Source organism: Pieris rapae, chromosome 9, assembly GCF_905147795.1.
Source record: "Pieris rapae chromosome 9, ilPieRapa1.1, whole genome shotgun sequence".
NCBI lineage: Eukaryota > Metazoa > Arthropoda > Insecta > Lepidoptera > Pieridae > Pieris > Pieris rapae.
Genome location: NC_059517.1, coordinates 9,500,106 through 9,523,146, shown reverse-complemented (window position 1 = coordinate 9,523,146; position 23,041 = coordinate 9,500,106). Strand labels below are relative to the sequence as shown.

Below are 23,041 nucleotides of genomic sequence, written 5' to 3'. Positions count from 1 at the left end.
TGTACCGATTAATGTCTCCTTCTCTTTAGCTAACGAGGACTGCTAACGAGTTAAATATTAACTAGAATAAAAAAACATTACTTAAGAAAGAGTTACCAAAATCGGTTTTGTTGGGCCACAAATTACTTCCTACTAGTATGCACATACTCGTAAACTTAACCTTCCTTAAATATTAATGACTAATGCATAATAAATAGAGATCGAAATGCTGCGATCTGCGCCCTCACTTGGTAACTTCCAATAGCGAAACCGATACGTTTCTCTGTTTTTGTATGCAAGAGTTCGATGTAGTTCTGTCAATATACGTTGCGTTATATATCTTTATATCGATATCGCAACCTTGAGATCGCGCAGTATAAATGTTCATTATTGAGTTCAGTTACTTCAGTATCCCTATTGGAAAATCCAAAGTAAGGGCTCTGTTGAGTATATATGTAATACAATCAGTTTATGAGTTAAGTTCCATACATGGTATTAAGCTCCATCTATTGATAGTTAAATGTATTAACATTTTTTTTAATTATTGATATTTTATTTCTTTTTAGTCATACTTTAAGTAAAAATAATAGTAATGAAGCAACAAATAATTTTGAATTACCAATGTGGGCCATAAGACAAAAGATTTCTGACAGGCGTGACCAACTAATGCAAAACGAATTTGTATAACTGCCTGTGGTATTGAATCTGCACAAAGAGGGAAAGGAATCGTTTTATATTTTGAGTACTTGGTGGTTGTCAATTAAAAATACAGTGCATTGTACGTCAATTGTCACTGTCACAAAACCAAAATATTTTCTTTTTTATACAGTCTTTGTTTCAAATTTTAAAATTGCGTTTACATTGAATAAATTGGTAAAACTGGAATAAACATTATTTTGCCAAATGAGCTTTTCGTATATCTCCCGTTTCTGTTCTCGTAGTTTGTTGATTTCTTTCACTTTGTGTATTACATAATAATTACCATGAGTGATTCTAAGTCGTACGTAAGCTTTTCATGTCAGCGATGTTTGCAGCCACTTAAACTAGATGAATCTTTAAACAATCTTGGAGAACATACTATTGCTGATCTGACGCTACAGATCCGTCGTAATAATGAGGCAGATCTTGATTTGCAATCTTCTAGTCTGGAACACTATGTCCCACCTTTTCGTATGCTTGATTCTGGAAATGGGGCAAATGGGTTTATGGTCATATCAGATGGCTGGGAAACCACTTCTTTAGGTCATCAGTTACACGTAAAGGCCACACTCTTTGATTTATTGTCAAACAATTCTGATGTAGACCACCCTTTATGTGATGAATGTACCGATACACTCTTAGAGTTAATGGATAATCAGCTAAAAATAACGGAGGCAGAATGGAAAGACTATAATGATTATTTAAAAAAGCTAGAAGATGACAAAGAAGACTTGAATTTAGAAGGACTTGAAAAAGAATTGCAAGATTGGAAACAAGAAGAAGACAGGCTTTTACAGGAATTATCTGCATTACAAAAGGAAGAAAAGGCAATGAAAGATGAAATTGAGGTACAAGAGAAGGAAAAAGAGCGCTTAGAAGTAGAACAGGATATTTATTGGAAAGAGTACACAAGATATCGTAAAGATTTAATGACAACAGAGGATCAAATGAAATTTTATGAGTGTCAACTAGCATACACTCAAACACAGCTTGAAAAACTAAAGAAGACAAACATATTTAAGGCAACCTTTCATATATCAGATTCAGGACAATTTGGAATAATTAATAATTTTAGGCTTGGTCGACTACCAACCGCACCAGTTGACTGGTCAGAAATCAATGCAGCATGGGGACAAACTGTGTTACTTTTATCGTCATTGGCAAGAAAAATAAACTTCTGTTTTCAACGGTACAGATTAGTACCATATGGAAACCATTCATACATTGAAGTTTTGGAGGATCAGAAGGTATTACCATTGTATGGTTCTGGCGGTTTTCGGCTATTGTGGGACACAAAATTTGATGCTGCAATGGTTGCCTTTTTAGATTGTCTTCAGCAGTTTAAGGAGCAAGTTGAAAAGGGTAATACAGGATTTTGCTTGCCCTACAGAATAGACAAAGGGAAAATAGAAGACACTGCATCACCGCCACATGCTTATTCAATTAAAATACAGTTTAATTCTGAGGAGCATTGGACCAAAGCACTGAAGTATATGTTAACAAATTTGAAGTGGGCACTGACTTGGATATCATCTCAGTTCAGTGAGGACAAAATAGAGGCTTAATTAAAATATATGTTAAATAAGTATATGTTATTAAAATATAGATTAATGAACTTTGCCTGTGTTAATTCCTCAATACATTGTATGTATAAAAAATCCTGTTCCTAGTAAATTAATCATATTTGAAATCAAATTCATACATTTTTAAGCTATCCAAAATTAAGTCTTTCTGGATTTAATTTTTGGCAAAAAAGGAATAGACTTCAAAGACTAAAGAAGTTAGAAAGTTTATTTTAATAGAGGATATTGCTTTAAATTTTTATATCTAGTACATTCTAAGCTAGTCTAGACTGTTACATTTGTGTGTGTCTTTGAAATAAGTAAAGTAAGACTTATGTGGACTATTATGAAGAGGAGGCATAATATAGTAATTAAATATTATTTATTTTGTATCACCTGGTATTTTACTGTATTGTAATATCATTATTAATTTGCAAACACGATGATATAACAATCGCTTACGTAAATTTTACATAAATTCTCAGTGATTTGAAATTAATAATTTTTACCTGTGGGAGTCATAATTCGCGCTTAATTTTCTCTAATTAATAATTGTGTTTCCAATTGCCACACACTTTGTTGTGTAGCGCTGTATGGAGAGCCACATGTCTGAATCATTTATCATTCTTAATTCTTAGCGTCTTGTACTTATAAAATCAAACTCATTGTTTTGATTTTATAAGAACAAGACGTTATTATAGGTATCGAACCAAATTGCAATGTCCGTTAGTAAGCAGCCAACATGCCTTAATTCTTAAACCTGCTTAAAATTGTTGACTAGGTTCCAACCTCATAAGTTGAGTAGAGGAAAACTACGCCCGTGAGAAACCCTTGTGTTTAATTCAAGGCGATGCAGTGTTAGGCTTTGGAAGGTCCAAGTAGCTGATGCTTTTAAATGTAACTAGTAGCAAACCAGTAAGTAATACAAACTGCGCAGGGTACAAGGCAGTGAGTAATAAAAAGCCAATATTATTTCAAATTTACTATCAATTCTAAATTGAGCAATAACATTGTGAATTTATTGTTAATATAATAATTATGAAACTGTGAATCTAACCGATTGTTATGAGATGCCAAAATAGCGAAATTACGGCCATTAAGTAATCCAGTGATTATTTAGTTATAGGCTATCTGTGTAACAGGGCCATAGATTAGTGTTACGCTATTGATATTATATAATATAAAAAGTAAATATAAATTACAAAAATGCTTAATCGACTAAGGGAACGACTAACCGATTATCATTCGTGGCATTCTCGAAAAAGTAAAAAATGTTATTATATGCGAAAGATTAATTATTATTTCATTCACAGATCATTTAATATGGGTGTTTTGTTAATCTAGATTACAATAAAAATGGCCAGAACTAACTGAAGCATTTAAAATGATTATATTGCACATAAACAAATCTTTAATCGTAATTTGGTATTAAAATTAAATTTCGTTTCAATTAAAACTGAACATTTTATAAACATACTAGAATTATTATATATATACCCGAGATATATTCTCGTAACCCAAATACTTAATAATAATTTACGAGGAATTTATAGCAGGTACCATCTATTGCTAGCTTTGTCCACTTTGACCATCATTTTCGTTGGACGGTGGAGACTTTTCAATATTTTCTTGAACTACGTTTTGTTCATACTGTGGGTTATATTCTTGGTTATATTGCTGATCATAATTCTGTGGGTAATTAGCTTCGTTACCATAATCAAATTGATTGTCGTATTGTGCATTGGGATCGTTAGATTGTTGTGGGTATTGTTCGTAATTTTCATATTGTTGGCCTGGATACTGTTGGTCATATCCTTGATATTCTGTCCCTGGTTGGTTTTGATAATTTTGTTCATAATTTTGATAACCTTGGTCGTAATTTTGTGCAGAGATTTCGTCTTTCTCTTCTGGTGCTTGTTGTTTATCCTTATTTGATGCGTCAACATTTGCACTATGTTCTAATTGATCATAATTTGTTTCTTCAACAATATTTGCGGTCAGGTTTTCTTCTGGGTAATTTAAGCTTGTTTCTTCAATAACATTAGTGTTATACTCTGGTTTAGGATCTACTGTTACATTTGTATCTAAAGGTTGTTCAGCTTCAGGCGGTATTGAATCTTTTGACGAATGTAATGACTTTCCATTATTCGATTCATGCGAATTTTGTTTACTTAATAGTCGCTTTGATTCCATTTCTGTATTTTCAGTAGGTTTTGTTAGTTCTAATTTTTGGTGAATTACAGGTGTTGATTCATATCCAAGACTGGGTCTAGGATCTTCTCGGAGTGGGGACTCTCTGGCGGGCTCAGCTCTGGTATCGTTTGATCTGGTTGGGGTCGTAGGGTTTGGTATTCTGTCGGGTGTGGTAGTGTGCGAGGAAGGTGCTGTAATAACATAAATTAAAATAGTTTTAGTTAGTTTAAAACAATAAATGACGATTGTATTAATAAACATAATAAAGTCAATAATAATAATGATGGTGATTTTTATTTTATTTCACTGTTGCTTAATCTATATCTCATAAAATATTATTTTGATGAGGTTTCATACCTTGTGTGCTAGGATGGTGCGCGTACGTCGATTGCATGGAGCGACCCAGCATCTCTACTTGACGCTGCAAAGTGCCCAGCTCTTGCCTAAATATAAACAAACGTGGTAACACACAACACACACACGTGCACAAAAGATATTCATCAAAGGTAACAAGTAACCTAGCATTTGGATATACCAATTGTTGTAGAAACCTAATAGAATTAGGACCAGGAACATTTATTTACAGATAACTTGACTTACTATAAATTTTGTAAAACTCAATAGTAGGTATATATAGGCACTATTATAAATGTTTTCATTGTTAAATTGAATTTCACTAAAATATTGAAAAAAGCATAAAATCTACTTACATTACTTACAAATTTCATGCATCGGGGCGATTACTGCACATGCTTTTCAGGCTACAATCAAAATTTTTGAATTGAATTACCTCTTACCTTATCAGGGTCTTCATCAGAATCGAATTTATCTAGTGAAACGTCGCTTAGATTTCTGCTTAATTCATCAAAATCTTTAGCACTACCAGAATAGTTAGACCCCTCGATTCTTCTAAATCTATATCTATTTGTGAAGGGAGTAGATGTCAAATAAGTGCGGTCTAAGTCTGAGCTAGCGGGGTAACCACTTAGTGGAGTGTAGCTTCTGAATGGTGCTATCGTAGTGCAATATTTCTTATGAGAAGACCACAAGTGTCGAAGTTTTCTCATAAGTTCAGTGTTCCTGAAAAGCAACTGTGTCTTTTCGACTCTGAAAGAAATTTTCTAATATGAATGAATCGTGAAAGAAAAACTGGACAAAAAGTTAAGCAAACGATACATTTATTTCTTTACATTGCCCATTAAAACAGTTGTTATAAAAACATCAAATACATATATTTCAACTTAAACAATACTTTCTTAATAAAACACTTATAATAAACTAACAAAAGCAATAAATAGGTAATCTTTACTTAATAAAATCTTATTTACCTACATTCATTAGACTCATAAATAAAACAATTACATAAAAAGTTTAACATATATACAGTTTTATATGAAATTTATAGCAAAATAAGTTAAAATAAATAACAATAACTTTGTTGATATAAAATGTAACATTTATAAATTAATACTAAAAAATAACATTACAAAGAAAGCAATAACTATAGGCGGCTATATATTTAAAATTCCAAAAAATTTAAAATTATTTATCTAGTTGGTTAGGGGTTTCGTCGTTAGTTGTAAAATCTTTTTCGATTTCGGGTGATTTAGGTAAATCGATATGTTGTTCTTCTTTATTTGAATCAATTGCAGCATCTTGCTCATGTTCTGGTTCGGATTTAAGGATGTTTGATGTAGGTTTAGGTCCTACACTATTGGTGTCAGTTTTCTCCTTGGAATTTGCGGCAGCAGTCGTTTCTTTATTTGAGTCGTCGTATACTTCAATTGTTTCTTTTACAATGTTAACCGTATTATCTACTACTTCCATACTAAGACTATTCTTAACACCTTTACCATCATTTATGTCAATTTGCGATTCACGTCTCTTTCGATCTTTTTTCTTTGGTTTTGGTATGAGTTTCACGCTTATATCAACTTTAATTGGCTCCTTTTTCTCTCGTAAAAAGGGCTGTTGAATCATTAGCGGTAGATTATAAATCTTTTCACCGTTAGCATTCGAGAGATCCTGATTTGTCGTCAGCGGGCCAACAATAATTGGGTAATTATTCGACGAATCGGACTCTTTTACGCGGTGCTTGCGGTGGTTCGTGATTGGCTGGTCTCCTGAACTTGATCGATCGCGTTGTGTTCTGATTGGTTCGTCTACACGGCTGCGTCTCTGCGCTCTGCCTGTTACCAATAAAAACACAACGTGATGTTAGGAAAGTCTTATTTAAATGTAAACAATAAGTAACATGAAGCTCAAACTTTACACATACATGCAACAATAATTATTGTTTCAATTAATAACAATTTTGTTTTAATGGGCAATGATCACAGTCGTTTTAGAAAAATAAGTCTTTAACAAGTGCAGTAGGAAATATCATGCAAATAAATTTTAAAATGTTTCGTACTTATGTCTACGGTTTGCGTCGTCAAGCTTGTCGGTAAGCAAACGACATTCGCTGGTGAGTTTCTCCATCAGACTGTTTTGTGATTGTATCATGGACTCCAACTCAGCCACCGTTTTAGCTGTGGAACCAAATGAACTACCTATAGATGTTATTTTTACTGAAAACGTTTTCTATGCCTTAACTTGAGAACGTGTAGTCAGATAGAGACAGGAGAAGTAGATAACGATGTAATAGAAGTACTTTGTGAACTACACCCAATAGATAATAAAGTGAAAATAGATAAGTTAGGTAAATCTTCCAGCAAACAATCTGATGAACAAACTATTGAAGTTTAAGACCAATTGTAAAGCCCTTTCAAACTACCTATCCATGCAAGCAATGAAAGGGTAAAGTATTAATGTTTTAAGGTGTTTGTTAAACCGCAAGTCGAAGACATCAATAATTTACCCATGATGAGACAAGGACAGAGGACGACACATTAGCGCTTAAGTTTATATTTAATTTGGACTAGAACTAACCGTGTTTATTTTCAATCGATTCAAGCGCCGTTGACAACTCCCGTTCTTTCTTCTTCTTTTCTGGTGTCATTGGGGTTAGAGATTTCATATTGATCTGTGAAAAAATATACCAAAATGTGATTTTTAGATCAAGGAACATTTTAAGGTAGCATCAAAAATGAAAAAATTATGCGATCTTTACCTCTTTTTCCAATGTTGAAATTTGTTCTGACAGCCGAAGGTTTTCTCGGCGTGAATGGACCAGATCTGCATCAGAACGGTCCAGTCGATGACGAAGAGATTGTATCTAAAAAAAAAATTTCATGGAGTTCTTTATGAGTTTCCAATATTATAAGGTATATACAGGCATATACACTCCTTTTTGACGAGGGTATAATACTTAGTCTCTGTAGGTTACGATTATGATCACTTTATATGAAAATTTCATAAATCTGTAAAAGTAAAAGATTCATAAATCTGTACACAAAAAATATCCCATTTAAGACGGCCATTAGAAATGAAATTGAAGGTAAAATAATTTCTGATTCACTTGAAGATACGCTATGAAAATCACTTTATTAAAAACATCAAAATATTACATTTCAAATTAAATGCTAGTAAACCAATCAGACACTTCTTACCTCAGAATTAAGTCGGTTAGCTTCGTGTTTAGCTTGCCTCTGGTTCCGCTCAATGGCGAGGCGGGCGTTAGCCAACTCTTCTTCTAAAGACGCCTTTTCAGCATGGGCCTGAGTTAAGTCCGCTTGAAGGGACGCTAAAATATATATTAAATAAATGTTATGGTGGAATGGAAAAAGTGGCATTTTATTAATTATATTTTAATATGAGTGCGGTCCCGTAACTCCAGTGAAACATCAACATTTATCTTATCATTATCCTTTTTTTAATCTGTTACGAATGTATTCCTTGTAACTTGTTTCACAATTTCTTTTTTGCTTGTTAAGTTTAGGTTACTATAATTTTTTTTAATGTAATTCAGAGTACCTGTCTTATTTTTGAGTTCCATTTTTAATTCTTCCAAAGCAGCGTTCTTCATTGACAATTCGCGTTTGAGCTCGCTTTCTTCACGGCGCTGGCGTTCCAAGTCCAACTAACAAGTACAATAAATCACATCTAATTGATACGAAATACATCATTTTAGTTTAATAAAATTTAATGAGGATGATGCTCTAAATTATTTTTACTCAGCTGATCGTCACATTTCTTAGTTAGTCATTGTTGAGATTTACTCGGATCATCTTAGGCATTTATTTTTATATATATTATTTTTTTTTTTTGTTACATCTTCAAATTATAATTTTATAGTAAATGTTTTGAAACGAATACAATTTCATCTTTTCAAATATAGATTAATACGGTTAAAAGAACCGTGGTAAAATCTGGAGTTTTTATATTGGTGACTCGTGAAAAATTATGATTATTAAAATTATGATGTTCTGTAAGTATAAGCACCTTGTTGAATATATTCAGAAGGTTTTACGTGATGAATTCCATAACCCCTCTATATAATATTCCCCTCTTTTCATACCTGTAATTTAGCGGCATTATCGTACTGAGCGGCGAGATCGTGTTGCAATTCGTCAAAATGCTGATTGTAGCGTTGTTCCGCTGCGCTACGCTCATGTATTGCCCGACGGGCAGTTTCGCCCGCTAATTCTCGAACTTTGTTACGCTCTTTTGATAGGTCGTCCTGAAATTATCCGTCCGCTATCACCATATGAGCAACATTGATAATTTTAAAGGATAGCTATTACTTGGCTGACGAAATCCACTATCGATGTTTTTTTAATTTTTTGATATCTTTAAAATTATTTTAAATAACTAAACAATACATTATTGAGAGACAAACAAAGAAAGAATGTTACGAAATTCCATATAAAATAATAAAATAGGGATGAATAGAAAAATTATAGCGAGCACAATTATGTCTCCATTTATACATTATTGCCAGCGCTTTCGACCCATAGGCATCATACATGTACTAACTTTAAGTCGTCGTATTTCGGATTCCAAATTATTCCTTTCCTCTCTTAACTGGTTCTCAATCGCGTCTCCACGTTTGTATCGATCGTCACCATCATCGCGTTGCTCCAAGTTAAGTTTCAGTTTTGAAATTTGCGATTCCAATGATGATTTGTCCCTGAAATTAAAATATAACAAAATACTTGAATAATCTTAGTTTATACGTAACGCTATAGCAATTATAAGTACAAATATTTTACGCACACGTAATAAAAATAAAAAACAAAGAGAGAAGATTTATATTTTGTGTTACTTCTTCACAAAAGACTATCATTTTGCTTTCATATAATAAATATTCGTCACACAACTTTAAAATATTTTAGAAGATACGAATCACAAAATGTCTTTGGAAAATACAAAATTTGTAATTCACGTTAATAAATACCTTTGCAAGTTATCAATTTGCCGTTTGAAGCCATCCAAGCATGTAGAATCGACTAGACCGGATGCAAGTTTACGTTTATTTTCGTTGTTTTCTTCCTGTAATTGTTAATCCTCTATATAATCATTATCATAATTCTATATCAGAAAACATTAAAAGAAACGTAGAAGCTTATACACAAATATGTTATACATTTTTAAAGGCATGTTAAAGATTTATTTCCATGCGAAATGCCGATTGCCTACTTCGGTAATATCAGTCATATGTATAAAATATAATTGCAATAAGAACTTCAAAAAGCACTCTATGATGAAGCCTGTCCACGATGTAGTGTTCGATCGTGATGCTGTTAAATAATCATACCTGAACTTTCTTAAGGTCGATCTTAGCTTGGGTCAGATGAGCTTCAAGCTCGGCGATGCGGGATTCAAACACTATGTTGGGTCCTTCCAGTTTCGTTGAGCGAGATTTTGGCTTTCTTGCTTTTGATGGTGTGCACTGTCAATAAGGAAAACGTTTATTTATTTATTTACACTTCGTTGCTAGAAAGAAACACAAATAACACAATATATATAAATTACAAGGGATGCAACGGGCGGCCTTATCGCTGACAAGCGATCTCTTCCAGGCAACCCTAGCGTTGTATTGTCTTTTATTAAAATAACTTTTACACATTTAAAGAAAAACACTTTTTTAACGGATTGAAGTTATGTATTATTGTAAACTTTTTTTATATAATAGAGGGGCAAACGAGCCTACGGGACGCCCAAAAAGGCAGTCATCGCAGCCTATAAACATCCATTTTTAGTGCTTGCGTTGCCGGCCTTTAAGGGAGGAGTACGCTCGAATTTTGAATTTTTAACATGAGAAAATTAATAAGTCTATCCATAGCCATCCCAATTTTAGCCTACTAGGCTCATTCTGTCTATTACCTTATTATCACTGTCCAGGCCAGTACTATCACCAACATCGTCAAGATCATCAGTTTCTGAGCCAGCGTAGGTGTTGAACATGCGAGTTATCAACTTATTCTTCTGAGCTTCATGAAGGTGCTCATTCTCGGATATCACCTCCTTAACTTTACCTAAGAGGTTGTTCAGCTCATCCTGCAATAAGGGTTCGATGTAAATTGTTTCTTTAAGTAAATCGTTTTTAAACAATGTTGGCCTAGTGGCATCAGCGTGCGACTCTCATACCTGAGGTCGTAGGTTCGACCCCGACTGTGCACCAATGGACTTTCTTTCTATGTGCGCATTTAACATTTGCTCGAACGGTGAAGGAAAACAACGTGAGGAAACCGACATGTCTTAGACCCAAAAAGTCGACGAGGTGTTTCAGGCACCTAGATCACCTACTTGCCTATTAGATTTAAAAATGATCATGGAACAGATTCAGAAATTTGAGGCCAAGACCTAAAGAGGTTGTAGCACCACTGATTTATTTATTTTTAATTGGTTTTACACTGTAATATATTGTTTCAATATTATTTTGACATTTCGCTTATTATATGCGGTACCTATGTGAATGTTGGCCATATATTTATTTACAGTGTCCAATGTATGTATAATATTCAGATCGTAATATATATAGATAGGTTTTTGAATGGCCCAATCGGTCCCTTATTATATACAGATATCTTGTAGAAATTTTCAATAGTCTAATACTTACTCTACAATACTGACTCTCTCGTTCAAGTTGTTCAATGTACTCTTCTTGCTTCTGGATGAAGTTAACTACATCTGGATTTGTTCCACCTGACAAATCATGTGTTGGAGTCGGAGCTACAATTTAAAAATACACTCAGCGATTGAATAAAAAAGCGCATCACACCTGAAGCTGTGTGTGTGTTTTGCCAGCCGTAGTTGGTTTTTTGCTATTAAGCATTTATTTAATTATTTTAGTTGCTGCTTCGTTCCTGGCACGTCAACTGCCATAGATTCATAAACTTTAATTTATACTTAAAACAAAGTCTTTTACTGAACTCAAATCGTCGTAGAAACTTCGGTAGTCATACCGCTGACCGTTCTTAATCACGGCATCACCATGATATTTTTGATTTTAGATTGATTCAACTATTTATCGGCCTTTATTTACCGGCCCAAGCCAAAAAGTTATCAAATACGTTTATTTTGGAACATAAGATCATCATGGTGTCACTTATTCCACGTCTTTAAATTCGAGCCTATTGGCATCCCTACTCATCGGCAAAGAAGACAGAGGGTGTTGGCCGAGAGATAAAGCCGGCGTAAAAAACTCTCGGTACTCTTTAAAAAAAAAAAATCATCAAACAATACTACAATATTTAAAACAATTATCTTACCATTATTAGTCTGCTGAGGTGTATAAGTATTTATCTGTGGTGGCGTATAGTTATTCAAGCTATCGGCGTACAGAGTGGTGTATTTGGCCGTAAGACGTGGTCGTGGTTTGTAGTCTGTGATGGTATTGAAGGGATACTTCTTGTCCAAATCTCCGTCGATGTCATCGTTCTTGAGAGAGGAGCCGGTGTAACTACGAAGCTATTGATGAAATTAGAAAACAAATAAAGATTCGTGCTTTTCTCGACAGATTATTTTTTTAATATCTAAATAATGGTTCAATGACGATAAGACATAATAAAAAAATGGGTATTAATAGTACTACGCAATAAATTTCTTTTACAACTTTAATTTACTAGTAATAAAAGTAGTGTTGGCCTTGTGGCTTCAGCTAGCGACTCTCCTTGATGTGGTAGGTTCTATACCTGGATTTGCACCAATTTCTTTCTTTGTGCACATTTAACATTCGCTCGAACGATGAAAGAAAAACATCGTGATTTCTCACTTGCTTTACACCCAAAATATAGACGGCGTGTGTCCAAGCATAGCAGTCTGATCACCTACTTGCCTATTAGATAATAGATTGCCTAATGATTATGAAACAGATACAGAAATCTGAGGCCCAGGCCTAAATATTTTATTTCTAGTAATAACAGTAAACAGTAAGACTGTTTGTATAAATATCACATATTTTTAAAACTGTTTAAAAGTATTAACTTACGCTTGGCGCGTTGTTTCCACCGAGAAAATACTTCAACTTCGAAACAGCCTCTTTGTAAGCTAACTCAGTGTAATCGGGAATCCTCTTCAGGCCATAATCATTCATTCTAACTGGCCGCCTATACGGTAAATACGTACTATACATTACTGCTTTATATAAATTACATTTTTATAACTAATAAAAAATAAACATAAACATAATATACGTGCAACGCATTGCATTTTTATGAGGGCTCTGATAGTGCGTATTGATTTCGCCGTCGCGATGGTAATGTTGTACACGCCCTTAGTTACGGGAATTATGAGTAATAGAAATACCGTGGCGTGGTGGTTAACCCTTTAAGGATCCTAGGTTTGGTGCAAGGCGAAAATATGTATTTATTTTTATTTAACAATTTGTCGCGTCATAAATTATTAAGGGCCTTAAAGCTAATCAGTAGTAGTTTCTTCTAGCGTGAGACAAAAGATAAAATAAGTGGATATTGTATTATTATGTAGGTTTAATATCTTGGTGTAAATACATATGAAACCAAAAATAATTGTAAAAATATTTGTTTTAATATCGGATCGCTTGTAAGCTTTTTTGAAGTGAAACTTCTTTAGAATCGTTGTGATTTCAAACCGGATGCAACGAAAAAGCGACAGTAAAAAGAGACAGAAACATTAATTCATATGATTTAACGTGGGAGAAAATGAGATAGATAAACTTCTTTCGAATCGTCGTGATTTCAAACCGGATGCAGCGGTAAAGAGAGACAGAAACATCAATTCATCATATGATTTAACGTGGGAGAAAATGAGATAGGAGGCATTATACAGCCTCTATTTACTGCCGCTTTTTTTTTGATCGAATTTCAAACTTTCGTTGTTTTAGTTTTTGTCAAATTAAAGATTTATATTAAACTTATAAATTAAAATGTATAATCAAAATATACTGTTTTTAAAGAACACACACATTTAGATAGTGGAAAATGATTAATTTATATTTGTTTTTGAAGGTTTCACTTCTACCATGTGTGAATTGCACAAATGTTTTTTTTTAAGAATATTTAAATTTTTCACATTTCTATTGATAATTGAAATATGATTATTAAAGTAGAGTAGTACTCAAAACCTGGAATTACAAACATCAACCATTGGGAAATAGTCCTCTTGAACTACTGAAGGGAAATTAAACCTTCTTTAAAATTACTCTAACTCTGAAATTACTTCTCAGTAACAGCATATAGGCCTAAGGCCTAAGGCCTTTTTGAATAAAAATTTTACTGTTTTTCCGACTCGGTGCGTTTTTCACAGTTAAAATCAAGTAAAACTCACCTTATTTTGCTCTTCTTCAATTTCCCGTTCATATCCTTGTCGGAGCCGAAACTAGAACTTTTAGCGCGAAACCCGTTCAATTTATTTTTATTCACGAAATTAGTTGAGCCCATTCCTTACACTTCCCAAAAATAACCTTCGTCCAGCCAGCAGTAATTTTAATTAGAAAATACTTTTTTATTTTTGGAAAAATAAACATCAAGTATTTTTCAGCAAAAAGTTTGTTTATTTAAAAAAAGAAGTAAGATCTTTTTTAAATCATACTATCAAAATGTTTGAAGATGGAACTTTGATGGCGGTTAAGGCGGGAATGATGGAAATAAAGTTTCCCGTTGCGGTTCAATCGGGAATTCACTGCATTGCTTTCATTTTACAGGGAAATCTTTCGTTATGATAAAATAGACTAAGAGTTGCTGTATCATTTTCTTCACTATTTTCCTATTAATGTGTTTCTCTTTTACCCAAAGAAGAAACAATTATTTTTTTTTATTTTGAGCAGTGAAATATTTGATATTATTATAGTGAAGTCAAAGTATTAAACAAAAGAAATATTTTGGACCTCAGTAGGTTTATAATTAGGACGTAGCATGCCAGAACACAATGGAAAGATAATACTAATACTAAAAATAAGAAGTTTATATAAAAACTAAAAAGCGAAAAAATAAGACAGAAGTTGCAATAAGCGGGGCCGTAGAAAGATTCTTAGATACAAAATGTACTTAAAATAGAACTACATATATGGAAAGGACCTAGGAGAAGAGGACGCCCTAGAAAAGGAAGATATAATATATACAAGCGTTAGCAGTGAAAAGCGAAAGAAAGCTTTAGATAAAGAAATTTTGAAAAAGGCTTTTACCCGTGAAGAGGTTGCGATCAATGGTGCTAAAGGAAGTTAGGATATCAAGTTAAAGGAAAAAAGTGTACAGAACAAATCTTAGCTAATATATTTAATTATTGAGATTTATTATTTATAGTTTTCGTCAGATGGTAATAGACTAAAAGTTTTTAAACTTATCTTCGTTAGTTATAACTATATATAACTCCTGTATAATATATCGAACCTGGGTCAAGTGTATACATAAATAAATATTATTGCTAAGTGAAAAGTTAAATGGCCACATTTCTTTAAGCTGACTCTAAGACTAAGCGCCTGGCAGTGTCTCGCGTGCCGAAGATGGGTACATCATGGTTTTTGGAGGGAAAGATGGAAAATACGTTACCGATCACGCGACGAAACGATAAACGTTTTTTATTATAGCAACAATATCAAATTCACCCACAACGCAAAAGAAATATGAAAATGCAAACCGATGCCAAGGTGAAAACGGAATGAAAAGGTCCTTTGATTTTTCGGAGAATTTTTTTTTAAAGATCTACAATTTATTTATATAGGTCCATTGGAAAAATTAAATTGTTAAATTTTTCAATGTATTTTGATTTTTGGTAATTAACTAACTCATTAAGTCATCTGTAGACCATTTTTGTGTTCAAGAATATGCTCCGTTCCTATTTGTCATCCATCATCTATTCCATCATCAAGATGTCAAATGATTCGGATTTGGGAATTTATATTTTTAAAGGAATTTATTTCTAGTCGTTTCTAGAGATTTCGAAACAGCAAAACTTTTAACTTTTGAAGAACGTAGATAAGTCAAATAATTCCTTTGTATATTGTATAAACTTTCTTATCGTTCAGCTGAAATTTAGGATAGTACATTATTGTAACATCACGCGATGCGCTGATACCGACTAGTACCGTCATAAACGCAGCAACCAATTGACCTTTTTGTATTATTAGTAGACCTATTTATGAAAAATTTATCTTTATATTCTGTAAAATCTTAAATAAAACAATTATTTAGTTGTTTTTATTCATTTTTTTACTCTCAATAAAATCTAAAAATAGAAACACATTAAGTTTCCTTCCAGTATAAAAGTAGCGTTCGTCAAATTGAATCTTAGATGTTTGATAACGTTATGTTGGCTTGGAGCAAATACCTACTTTTCGGAGGGTTTCATCACCTTTAGTGCCATACGCATGCCATGACGCAAACCCAAAGGTTTGGTAATGGCTCGTATCGATTACGCTTTTTTCTATCTTACACACATACACTAATTCAAGGACTTAATGCATTAGATTAGCAGAATGGAAGATAAGGCTGTCCATTCTCAACCATATACTTTATCGACGAAATGAGGCCCCAGACTAACTACGGGTATATGGACGTGAGATAAAACAATATTGCGATTCCTAGAGAATATTTAGGTGTAGAATTTACATTAGTTTTTCACTAAAGTAAAATTGTATTGTTGAAGAGACCAAATAACGAGGAATCTACTAAAGTATAATAAGGTAGTAAAATAAAATATGTCAATAATGAAAAATTCATTTATTTCAGAATATACCAAAAGTTCGGCATTGGTTAGTACACATTACAAAATACCTAAGACTCTACGCGTATTAACGCTCACAACTGCATTGTACATATTCGAATAGGTATAAAAATATTGGTTTGTCAATGAAATAATCGTTTAAGAATATTGTTTACACCTTCTGCCCGTTTGCCTCTTATTGCATTAAAAAATCGTGAAGGAAAACAAATGTTGCCACTAAAAATAAATTCCGAGTTCATTTTCAGGAAAGTTGAGGCATATATATAATATATTATCAACTAAAAGTAAGGTAGACGTTATTCAATCTTTAATTAAAACGGAAAAAAAAATTATTTCATTCACAAACCATGGTATAAAACTACAATGTTTTTGCACTTTTTAAGGCTTGATTATATAATCGATACAATAAGGCATATTACGTGTGATTAAATACCAATTTAAACGTGGTTATTATATTCTCGTAAAGTTGTAAGTAAAAATTGTAATTTACGCTCATGTGCACAGAATAAAATAGATATATACATTTTTTTAAATATTTCCAAACCGTTGGTTTATATAATAGGAAGGCAGTCATCACAGTGCATGGACACCTATGATTTGTGCATTGTCGGCCTATGAGCGAGGAGTACACTCTTACTCTTTATCTTTCAGCGAAGACCCCCACCGGAAGTCCACAGTTCCAGCCATCAAGGAAATGTTGATGAAATTTTGATACGGCTCGTATGGTGTCGAAATGTGGCAGGTGGACTCAACAGAAACAAAAGTTTACGTCTATATGCCTTCTGTGTCCAACGATAAATTTGTCAAACGTATGTATAATTGTTGAATTTGCCAAGTCGATTTTATGAGAATATAATATCCATACATTAATTTTATGACCAAGTTTTATAAGTAGAGTACATTTTGAGATTTCGATTACACTAGGTTAGTTGTGTTGAACTTATTCTAACAGTCTCCATGTGTTAAGTATTCTTGGAATAGATTAAGATAATGTATTAATAATATTGTAATGATTTAGATTTGACAAGTAATTTTAATTTTGATTATGATTTATTAACTGAATTAAATTACGATATTAGCTTATGTACTTCATTTCAGTATAATTAAGTGCAAAGTCGTCTAAAAATGATAGTGTTGTGTGTGACAAATATGTGTGAAATGTGTATGATTGTATCGTCCTAAATGATAACCAATGATGTTTATTTTAAAATTTTGCCGCGTAGATCATTGATTTTATCACTATTTTGATAGCAATTATATAATAAATCAAGAAAAAAATAGATTTGTCTTAAGATAAAATAAACTACTTTTTGGTGTTAGTAGCTACAACAAAAATAAACTAGAATAAATACTTTAAGTATCAAGCAATTGCACGTAGAACAATTTTGTGCTAAATGGCACGTTTGTATAAGCTAAAAACCGATTAATTTGATTAAAATTGATGTCAATAAATTGATTTATTATGTATAACGATATTTACAGTGTGCGTGCTTATGTGCTGTTGCCATATAAAAATATTACCTTGTCTATGGCACAAAATATCAAGCCAAGGAGGTTTGATATTAACTATTTACAACCTTTTAAGCTCTATGTTAGTATTAGGTATCGAAACGATGATTATATAATGCTAAGTCTATTCACAAGGGTATTACTATAACCGTAAAAAAAATTAGTAAGACAAACAAATAGAGAAGTATAAGGCAGTTTTACCATTATACCAACCAACCATGTATGTGGCAACATTGTAATTTGTATCACCTAGAATTGTGTTGGTAGGCAAACTTAAATTGTTTATGGCCGTCTCTGTCTGAAGTAAAGCAACAGTTTATGAATAAATTTTACGATTCTCTCCTCTGTTATTTATTTATTGAAAATTATTTTGGATGAAATAAATAAATAATTGAGGTATAGTTAGAGGTCTTTTCCCCCTTTAAGTCCTAGTCATTGGTTTTTCTTCAGAATGAGTGGCTGTATACAAAAACCTACGTGTTTACATCTAGAATATCTTTAAATATCTCTACCTCTAGGTAGCCTATAGATTACTGCCTTTTACACTCATCTACTCGTTTCCCATGAATGGAGTACAAAACCAGACGGAATCGTTTTTAAATGCAATTATTGGAATTTATTAACCACTTGTTTCACCCAACTACCTTTTTGTTCATCGTTTGGGTCGTCAATAATACTGGGTTTATCTACAGGAATGTCGTTATTTACATTATTTTCTACTGTATTTTCGGATCTTTCAAATGTTTGAACTTTTGTGATCAACTTTGGTTTAATTGCTGGTTTTTTAATAGTTCTATTTTGAGCTTTTGTTAACTGTTCCAGTTCCATTCGTCTCTCTAAAACTGATTTGGTCTTTGGCTGTTCTAAGGATCGTTTTTTCTCTATGGGACGCTTGCGTATCGCTGAATCTAAGCTAGCTCTTTCAAAACCTAATCTTTTGATTTGTATATTAGTCTTTCCCTCTTCAGAGTCTGGTTCCTGCTTAGTATTTGTTTCAGCTTTAAGCTTAACTCTTCCGTCGCTTTTACTTGGAGGAGTAGATTCTGATCGTGCAAATCCTGGTTTACTACTCGTGTTTCGTTTCATTGTTCGATCATTAACAGATTCTGATGATGATGACTGTTGTTCCTTAACTAAATTTTTGTTACTGACAGTTTTAGTTTGTATCGTAGATACTGACGAAGTCTGTGTTATTTTAGGTTTAATTGGAACTGGCGGTGCTATTTTTGACCTTATCGCTCTGTCTTCTTTCGTTACAGTACTTTTGGTTGTACTATGTATTTTGTTTATAGTAACAGTTTGTATGCTAGATATTTCAGTGATGCTCGATATAATTTTCTTTGAGTTGAACGATGACTCACGTTTGAGACTCTCGACTCTGTTTAATTTAATAGCTTGTTTAGGTTTTTCGGGTTCTTTATCTTCCGCGTCTTCTTGGTCCGAATAAACAGCTGAATCTCTAAAAACATCTTCATCGGTAACTTGTTCAATCTTTTCAAACGATTTTTCATAAAAACTTTCGTCCGAATGAATCTGGGCGGTCTCGGTCGGTTTTTCAGAAACATTCGCTTGATTCTGAGATTTTTGTGGTTCTTGATATGTACTTTCACTTGATGACGTTACAAATGATGAATTAGAAAATAAACTATCTGGCCGCATAGAATTTTTATTAATAAGTATATTGATGTTCTTCAATTGATTTCTTTCATTAAGTAAAGTCATTGGATCGACATAATCGGATTGAGCTATTCTAGCGCCTAAGTGGCGACTGCCTTGCATGTAACTCGGCAATTTATTCAAACTCTGATAAGAACTATTGTTAGATTTTGACGGCGAAGGTGTACTGCTAATGGAATTGGGCATAGACGTTATCATACTAACGCTTTTCTCGTATGATGGTCTAAACGTCTTTTGAGATAAGTTATCACAGCTATGAGATAATAGTTCTAGATTATTTTTCTCTGTTTGACTTTCACTCATTGTAGTATTTTCACAAACACTTTTACTGAGAGCATCCGATGCAGAGTAGACGATACTAGATGTGGTTGGACTACTTTCAGATGTTATGACAACTTTAATATCATTAGAATCAATTTTGGATACTTTTGATTCAATTTTGTTTTGATTATCATCCGAATGTTCATCGCCGATAATATTTCTAAATCTCTGCAATAAGTTTTTAGAGTAACTTCTAGGGTTAAGAGCGGATCGTTTTTCGTTTGTAGGACTCTTGAGATCACTTTTGTTATCCACAAGACACTGTTCATTGGCATTTATCTCCATTTCTTCGCCTTTCGGTGGAGTCCGATTTTTGAATCGACTTAAAACATTTTTTAGGGACAGCACGTTTCCATTTGGTTTGTAAATTTTATGTTCTGGGTGTATTACATCCATTTTCGACTTATCACTTTGGTCGACAATTAAAGCTTCGCAAGAGGACGCAACTGATATGTCCAAATTATTATGAGCGTCTTTCAAAATGTTTTCGTTTTTATTTGAATCTAAACCAATCTTTTCGAAATTATTTTTGTAGCATCTGTCTATCTCTTCCTCCAGTTCTAATGTAGATTGACTAATGTTTTGTGAATCATCAGTAGATTTAGAACTTTTATTGAATTTTAGTATGTCGCCTTCACTCATGTAAGCCTCGACGTCATCATAGCTTATTTCACTTTGATCTGACGCAATTGTGAATGGTCGATCAACGCTCATCACTTTTCCATCTCGGTTAAGATATGTCTTACTATTTGCATTAGGCTTCGATTTAAATGTACTAAGATTATTATCTTCTGGACTACTTGTAGGAACTTGGAAACTTCGAGGTAAAGAGCCCGACTTTCTGTCCCTAGAGACATTGAAATGTTCCTTCTGACGACTTAACCAAATTTCTGGAGTATTTGGGCTTTGATGATCTGGACTCATTGGCAAATAATCTGCCGGTAGTGTGCTCGGAGCTTCCTTTTTTCTTCTACATATATCTACTAAATTATCATATAAGTTTTCATTAGATTCCGTAGCTGGACCATTATGTTCCATGGTAACGTAATAATCTGTGCTACGTCTATCTGAATGGTCCACTACTTTCTCTGGTGTTTTAGCGGGAACGTCATAGATACCATTGTCCAAAGCATCGGTTACTTTTTTTATTTCTTCAAATGAAAGATAAACATAATCAGACTCAGGTCCTCCGTTCTTAGGCTTTTCTGAAGACAAGTGTATTAAAGAACTCGGTGGTGACTTTTTGTTAGGTGGATGATGCTGAATTAATTTACTTTTGCTATTAAGACTATGCAGGTTTTCATCTATACGGTCTTCTACTCTCAAAGTTTCATAGATATGGTCATCGTCAGATATTCCTTTTTGATATTCATCATTGTTGACGTCGTCTTCGTCAATGGAAAGTTGTAGATTTTCTGACATTTGCCGTCCAAATTTAGGTTTAAACTTTATTACATCATTGCGACCCGAAATGACCTGATCAGGAATCGAATGTGATTTAAGCAGACGTTGATGCCTTTTTTGAGCAGTATTTCTTAATTGTTGTTTCTTTAATAGTTTTTGAAACTCTCTATTTTGCATCAAAAGTTGAGATATTATCTGTTCAAGTGGTTGTTCGTTCTCTTCGCAACTTTCTTGAACGTCATCTGGTAGTTGTTGTGCCTCAGCGTTTTCGTCGATTTCGGTACCTTCGTTTATAATTTTCTGTTTGTGTAAGTACTTCACCTTTTCTAATTCATTCTTTTTAAACGAGTCTGTCTTTTCTATGAGTTTTTTATATGTTTCTTCGTCTATTCCCTCATCCTTAGTGATTGTCTCTGGTATCACAAATTTATTTTTTGTAACTTTTGAATCTTCGATATTGAGGCTGTCGTTGGATTCAGATATATGAAGGATCTCAGTAGATACGTCACTAGAGAAGTCAGTATAAAATCGAGTTGTCGTGTCAGAGCTGAGACGACCTTTGGCTCTGTTTTTCTTAATCTTTGTTATCTTTTTAGGTATATTTTTCGTATTGTACATTTTGATTTCTAAGTTTTGCTTAATAACATTCAATTTTCGTCTCTCTTCTATGTCAGAAGCTAGATTTCCATCGGATGATTTTATTTTTTTATTAATCCTATTAGATCCGCAATTTCTACATTCAAATTCAATTTTATCATTTCTCCCATCGTTTCTTTCACTATCACTATCATGAGATCTTTTAGCTAATATACTTTGACCATTTTGTTGTAACCCAGGTTCTGATTTTCGTCTCCATGTACCAATTCTTGATAGTTTTGATCTTTGCGGGTCATCTTTTGATTTAGATCTTAGAGTATCCGTTTTGGTCTTATCGATATCGACACATCTAGACTTTCTCGTATGTAGGATTCCCACAGAATCAGTCACGGGTATATTTTCTTTAATCTTCGAACATTTAAGGCATGTTTTTGATATTTTAACACTAGTCAAATCTGATACATCTTCTTTGCTCTTAACATCATACCCAACTATGTTATCAGAGGAATGGTAGCATCGGGTTTTATTCAATGAATTGTTGCTGAAACTTTCCTGCGACGATTTAAAATCTGAACATTTGCAAATCGGTTTTCGTTCTACGTTTTCAGCACTTCCTGCGTCAATATAATTAAGGGATCGATCACATTCGGGGCATTTCTCGTCGTCAACAGTTTTACAAGTGCACTTTTCTTCTTTTTTATCTTTTGACAGTTCGATTTCACAATCGGAACAGAGGTCAATGTAGCAATTATCGCAAGTATAATCTGTGCCTTTTTCAGCGGACACTTGAGGGCAGTCACAGTCTTGGCTCGTATCCCTTGAATCGGGAACCGCGTGTTTCCTGTTTGGCTTCTTTGATCGTCCCCTTGTGCCATTCTCGAAAGATTTTCGTCTTTCTCGTTCCAATTTTCGCTTTTCGAGATATTCGGGCGCGGAGAGTTGCTTTCTCATGGATGCTTGAGTTATTAAGTTGTGAGATTTCTCCGCTAGGATGTCATCTGAAATTATAATTATTG

General features: G+C 33.4%; 4 protein-coding genes across 9 annotated transcripts in view; 1 reads left to right on the top strand and 3 right to left on the bottom strand.

Annotated features, from left to right (window-relative positions):
* Window positions 1–770: 770 nt before the first annotated feature.
* LOC110997779 (beclin-1-like protein) lies at window positions 771–2,285 on the top strand. The gene has a single exon (XM_022266093.2). It carries the CDS (start codon window positions 963–965, stop codon window positions 2,241–2,243), a length of 1,281 nt encoding a protein of 426 aa, XP_022121785.2. The 5' UTR covers window positions 771–962; the 3' UTR covers window positions 2,244–2,285.
* A 924-nt stretch (window positions 2,286–3,209) lies between these two features.
* On the bottom strand, window positions 3,210–14,294 carry LOC110997773 (serologically defined colon cancer antigen 8 homolog). Of its 4 annotated transcripts, none has more exons than XR_006750444.1 (15): window positions 14,124–14,294; window positions 12,808–12,925; window positions 12,089–12,287; window positions 11,437–11,549; window positions 10,701–10,874; window positions 10,132–10,266; window positions 9,772–9,866; window positions 9,351–9,504; window positions 8,893–9,054; window positions 8,349–8,454; window positions 7,985–8,118; window positions 7,546–7,650; window positions 7,365–7,458; window positions 4,791–4,876; window positions 3,210–4,624 (listed from the first exon to the last, which is right to left on the bottom strand). XR_006750444.1 is itself a non-coding variant. In XM_045629645.1 (15 exons), exons 1-15 carry the CDS (start codon window positions 14,234–14,236, stop codon window positions 6,496–6,498), a joined length of 1,947 nt encoding a protein of 648 aa, XP_045485601.1. In that variant the 5' UTR covers window positions 14,237–14,294; the 3' UTR covers window positions 6,399–6,495. The 4 variants fall into 4 exon arrangements, 3 of the variants coding, with proteins under 3 accessions (XP_045485599.1, XP_045485600.1, XP_045485601.1); XM_045629645.1 differs by lacking the exons at window positions 3,210–4,624; window positions 4,791–4,876 and adding exons at window positions 6,399–6,622; window positions 6,847–6,964; XM_045629643.1 differs by lacking the exons at window positions 3,210–4,624; window positions 4,791–4,876 and adding an exon at window positions 5,928–6,622.
* On the bottom strand, window positions 3,810–4,433 carry LOC123689461 (pesticidal crystal protein Cry27Aa-like). The gene has a single exon (XM_045629600.1). It carries the CDS (start codon window positions 4,431–4,433, stop codon window positions 3,810–3,812), a length of 624 nt encoding a protein of 207 aa, XP_045485556.1.
* Window positions 14,295–16,498: 2,204 nt separating the features above from the next.
* Window positions 16,499–23,041, bottom strand: part of LOC110997772 — a 71,442-nt gene continuing 64,899 nt past the window's right edge. For all 3 annotated transcript variants that reach the window (XM_022266083.2, XM_022266085.2, XM_022266084.2), the window contains exon 11: window positions 16,499–23,023. In XM_022266083.2, coding sequence (XP_022121775.2) covers window positions 18,633–23,023 — 4,391 coding nt within the window. In that variant the 3' untranslated portion in view covers window positions 16,499–18,632. The remainder of the gene's footprint in view (window positions 23,024–23,041) is intronic.

What these genes read in the sequence shown, in the direction of transcription:
- LOC110997779 (XM_022266093.2), top strand. Translation starts at nt 963, where the DNA reads ATGAGTGATTCTAAGTCGTACGTAAGCTTTTCATGTCAGCGATGTTTG.
- LOC123689461 (XM_045629600.1), bottom strand. Translation starts at nt 4,433, where the DNA reads ATGGAATCAAAGCGACTATTAAGTAAACAAAATTCGCATGAATCGAAT.
- LOC110997773 (XM_045629643.1), bottom strand. Translation starts at nt 14,236, where the DNA reads ATGGGCTCAACTAATTTCGTGAATAAAAATAAATTGAACGGGTTTCGC. An exon ending in ATAATGCCGCTAAATTACAG is followed by an intron (nt 8,455 to 8,892) that starts GTATGAAAAGAG and finishes TGTACTTGTTAG; the next exon opens with TTGGACTTGGAACGCCAGCG. An exon ending in CTAACCGACTTAATTCTGAG is followed by an intron (nt 7,651 to 7,984) that starts GTAAGAAGTGTC and finishes TTTTTTTTTTAG; the next exon opens with ATACAATCTCTTCGTCATCG.